Source organism: Myotis lucifugus, unplaced genomic scaffold, assembly GCF_000147115.1.
Source record: "Myotis lucifugus unplaced genomic scaffold, Myoluc2.0 scaffold_151, whole genome shotgun sequence".
In the NCBI taxonomy this organism is placed as follows: domain Eukaryota; kingdom Metazoa; phylum Chordata; class Mammalia; order Chiroptera; family Vespertilionidae; genus Myotis; species Myotis lucifugus.
In genome coordinates, this window is record NW_005871199.1 from 3,038,641 (window position 1) to 3,043,465 (window position 4,825).

General features: G+C 47.2%; 1 protein-coding gene across 1 annotated transcript; it reads left to right on the top strand.

Moving 5' to 3' along the window:
• The first annotated feature begins 928 nt into the window (after positions 1 to 928).
• LELP1 (late cornified envelope like proline rich 1) lies at positions 929 to 4,533 on the top strand. Its single transcript, XM_006095331.2, has 2 exons — positions 929 to 1,010; positions 4,177 to 4,533. The coding sequence occupies exon 2, from the start codon at positions 4,198 to 4,200 to the stop codon at positions 4,531 to 4,533; it is 336 nt and encodes a 111-aa protein (XP_006095393.1). The 5' UTR covers positions 929 to 1,010; positions 4,177 to 4,197.
• Positions 4,534 to 4,825: the final 292 nt, after the last annotated feature.

Below are 4,825 nucleotides of genomic sequence, written 5' to 3' on the forward strand. Positions count from 1 at the left end.
GGCCTCCATTCTTGGAAATCTGGGAATGTGCAAACTTGCAAGGGCCTGAGGGATGACCCTTAGCAGGGCACTTCAAAGTGTTTTCACATTGAGTACTTTCTGCATACAACTCCTTAAGCCTTGCCTTACCCATTATGTAAAACAGATGCTGCTTGGGGCAAAGTGGTGGGTGTTGAAGGGCCTGGGAGATGGGACCAGAGTCCCCTTTCCCCTGTAGCTCTGGGTTCTGGGGAGATGGGGGTTGGGGTTGGTCCTGGCGGTGGGATGGGGCAGCCAGGAGAGAGGGAGAGCCCTGGGGAGAGTTCAGTGACTGACAATTACTAACTGGTACAGAAGGGCTTCCGTATTTTCAGAACTGTGTGTTCATGCCCGCGTGGCTGGGCCAACGAACTCATCTTTCACAGCAAGAAGTCAGTCTGTACACACAAAAAAGAAAATATGTCCTTGGAAAAAATCATAATGACTTCAACCTTTAATGTTCTCACAGTTTCTTTTTCTTTTCTTTTTTTAATCTTGAAGGAATATGTTAGAGGAAGTGTCTCTTATCTATAGGAAATATTTATATGAATTCAGCAATTCCATCAACTTCTCTTTCTTTTGTGAAATTCAAGTGAAATTAAATTGCATCTTAAAAAAATGAAGAAAAAAGAAAACAGAGTTCTCTGGCTCTTCCCATTTTATGAAAAAATATAAAGACTTTGGAAAGCTCAACTGGTTGTAAGCGTTTCCCGTGGACCAGATGCGGCCCACAGGAGAGGCAGAGCTGGCCCTCTGGGCTATGTCAAGTCCCATCCTAGAGGGCCACCTGGCGGTGAGTAATCAGCAGTGAGAGCTGGGAGATCTGCCAAATGCCTAGGAGCTGCAGGAGCTCTGGGCAGCCAGCCAAGGAGATGTTTGCTGATATTGAGGAACTGTGATCAAAACCTCAGCCAGGGGACGGGGGGCCCCTGAAGAACACCTTCAAGTTTCCCTTCTTCTGGATATCAGGAGATCAGAACGGCATCAGTTAGGTAAGAACCTTCCTGCCCCTTCTATCTCCTCTCTCTGCAGCTCCCATCCTGGAACTGGAGGCACCTGGGTGAGTGAAGAGAAACACCGGGTAGAGAGGATGCTCTTTCTGTCCCCGGTGGGAAAGAGAAGGAAATCCAGTGTTCATGGAAACAGGCCTTCCGATTACTGGAATAAGATGGTTTGTATAAACAGAAGGAACCAGAGAACTTGTTATTGTCCAAGCTTTACCCTAGAAGTCGATGGCATCTGCCACAGACCTCATCCCAGGGGGAAGGGAAGAGCCGACTCCACAGAGACAGTGTTAAGAGGCATCCAGGGAAGGAATAGAGTTGTGTTCTCACTTCATCCTGTGAGTCTTGACTACTCAACAAGAATGACGGCCAAGATGAACTTCCTGCAGCCGAGTTCCAGGCTCCGTGTATTTGAGCCCCACTTGGCTTTCCCACACTCATCTCCTATTTCACCCCAGATACACCCCTAATCCAACCACAAAGACCCACTGGCCAAGCCTTTGGAAGGCATGGGAGGAATTTTCTCAGAGGCAAACCTTTCTACTCTAAGGGTCTGGAGTTAACCCAGTAGGTCTGGACTGGTCGGGAGCATCAAACTCAGCTTCTTTAGGTAGTGTTTATTTACCATGTATATCAAGGGATGTCCACTCCCTGATTGGGAAAAAAAATCACAGAGCCCAATAAACAGTGCATTATAGCCAGAGACATTGAGAAAAAGAGCTAAGCCCAGCCTGGACAGTGTGGCTTCATTGATTGAGCATCGACTCATCAACCAAGAGGTCACCAGTTCAATTCCCAGTCTGGGCACATGCCAGGTTGCGAGCTCCGTCTCCAGTAGGGGGTGTGCAGCAACTAATCGATGATTCTCATCATTGATGTTTTTAATCTCTCTCCTCCCCTCTCTCTAAAAACATATTTTAAAAATTTGTTTTTTGAAGAGCTAATCCCAGGCCAGGTGGCTCAGTTGGTTGGAGCACCAAAGGTTGTGGGTTCAATCCTGGTCGGGGGCGTCCAGGAGGCAACTCATCAATGTTTTCTCTCAGGAGGCAACTCATCAATGTTTTCTCTCACATCAATGCCTCTCTCTCTCTCTCTCTCTCTCTCTCTCTCTCTCTCTCCCCTCTCAAAAAAAATCAATTTTATAAAACATATCCTTGGGTGAGAATTTGAGAGAGAGAGAGAGAGAGAGAATAATCCTTGGACTTGAGCCAGGCATATAGGGTAGCAAAAAGAAGCTTCAGAATCTCATATTAAAAAAAAAAATAGGAAAGGGAAGTCAAAATGGCTGTGGTCAAGCCAGGGAGGCTGTCCTAGAAAGGGGGAGAAGGGGCAAGTACAAAGGAGTTAAAATTGGGGAGGCTGGGGGAGCAAAAAGACACCACATATAAACAGAGCTTTTCTGTTGCCAGCAACAATGAGCCTCCCTGTCCTTAGAGTTCAGTGGTCTCCACCATACCCTGATTTCACCGGCACAAATTTTGAAGAACCCAGGGAGAGGACAGGACAACAAAGCGAGTGATTAATCACAGTCCGTCCTCCTGTTCAAGGGCTTGAGGTGAGCTGGAGGCTCAGTAGTCACACAACAATCACTACTTGATGATGCAGTGCTGAGGTCACAAGTGGGACTCCCCTCCCCCCTCCCCCGGCTTCCTCATTGCTGAGCAGGGGAACCAGAGGGAAAAGCCACCTTCCCAAGCACAGCCATACCATCTACCTCACTCGACTACTTGTCAAGTTCAGTACCGACACAAAGGGGTGAGTTGCATGTACAACTGGAAATGCCCCCCTTGTTTTTATCTCCTTTCCTGGGAGTGACCTACAGCATCCCAGGCAGTAAACAGGTTGAGATAGTGGCCATACCCAGGTGCAAGTTTCCTCTCACTTTCAGTAGCAAGTACAGGAAGACACATCATTTGAGAGAGAGATTCTTAACAATATTTGGAGTTCAATTTCATGATCTTTATCTCCAGAGAGCAATACTGATTTGAAGGCTAAATTAGATAAAGTGGTACTTTTATATTGTTAAATCAAAGGGTGCCAATTAAATCCAACTTGAAAGTCTTTTCAGAAACTAAAACCCCTGTTGTATCTAGAAGTCAACACGTCCGTGGAGGAGGACCCAGCTCAAGGCAAAACTTAACAAAGGGAAAAGGAATCCCTCCTCACCATTGTGTTTTGTGGTCCTAACATTTATGTTTTCAGAGAAATTAGAATTCTCCAGTTCATCACATCCTCTCTTAATTTCCTCTCTTACCCGAATCACTGTAGGAGGGGTTCCTAGAGTGGTCCAGCCATGGTAGGGATGCAGCCATCTTCCCGTGCCAGCACTTGAGTGAAAAAAAAATCAATTCTCAAGGTTTGGAGGACTTAAGCTGGACCCAGGATTGAAAGAAGTGTCCGGGGTCCAGAAGCCCACTAACTAATATACACACTCATCCCGCCTCCAGAGGGATGGGGAGTGGACTTACAGGAGCCTGTTAGCAGTCTGATCAAACTTACAGACTCTTTGGGATGTTTTTAAATTAATTGATCTTAAATTAATGTTTTAAAATGCATGACATTACAGGAGATACTGAGTATATTGATAAATACATGGTTAAACACAGTTCTTATGATTTGGGGGTGGGGGGGGTTCCCAGGACCCTATGTTAAGAACTCCTACTAGGGGCTGTGAAATGGGGACAAAAGTGAAATGAAAGCAAAGAATGGAGAGATCGAGAAATGTGGCCAACAATCCACCAAAACAACAAGAGGACAGCCCTTAAGTGAGAGTTTGGTCTAGAGCAGTGATGGCGAACCTATGACACGCGTGTCAGAGGTGACACGCGAACTCATTTTTTTTGGTTGATTTTTCTTTGTTAAATGGCATTTAAATATATAAAATAAATATCAAAAATAGAAGTCTTTGTTTTACTATGGTTGCAAATATCAAAAAATTTCTATATGTGACACGGCACCAGAGTTAAGTTAGGGTTTTTCAAAATGCTGACAGGCCAAGCTCAAAAGGTTCGCCACCACTGGCCTAGAGCCTGAACACATCTGGGAAAGCTTTCTTAGGAACAGGATGGGCAGGAGGTATGGGAAGGCTGTACTGGTCCCCTCTCACTTTGCAGTGTGGTCCCCCACATACAGTCTGTCACATATTTCTTTGCAGGGCCCGGAAAATCAAGAAAGAATGTCGAGTGACGATAAAAATAAGCCAAGCGATCCGAAGAATGAGCCCAAGAACTGTGACCCAAAGTGTGAACCGAAGATTGAGAACAAATGCCAGCCCAGCTGTTTAAAGAAGCTGCTGCAACGGTGTGCTGAGAAGTGCCCACGGGAAAAGTGCCCACCACCGCCCAAGTGCCCCCCATGCCCCCCGCCATGTCCCAAGCCATGCCCCCCGCCGTGTCCCAAGCCATGCCCATGCCCACCGCCATGCCCTCCCAAACCGTGTTCCAAGCCCTGTCCTCCTAAATGCCCACCTTGCCCACCCCCGTGCCCACCCCCGTGCCCTCCCCCGGAGTGAGGCACCAAGGGCGTCACCCAGCCCCATACCGCCATCATCTCCACGTGCTCACCACCTTGGGGCTGAGAACTGAAACCATGAACTGACAAGTAAACGTGTCCCTCTGCTGTGCAAGACTTGCTTCTCCTGGGGTGTTGTTCTTTTGTGGGGTATTTTTGGCAGTTTTAGATGTATCTGTTGTTTTCCAGCACTAAACCCCCAAGAAGCTATCCCTGAGGAGTGAGGCCAAGACCCCGGCCCTCTACGATCAACAACCTTTGAAGACAGTGCCTCCTCTGGCCTCACCTGCTAC

Coding starts and splice junctions, on each gene's coding strand:
- LELP1 (XM_006095331.2), top strand. CDS start 4,198: ATGTCGAGTGACGATAAAAATAAGCCAAGCGATCCGAAGAATGAGCCC.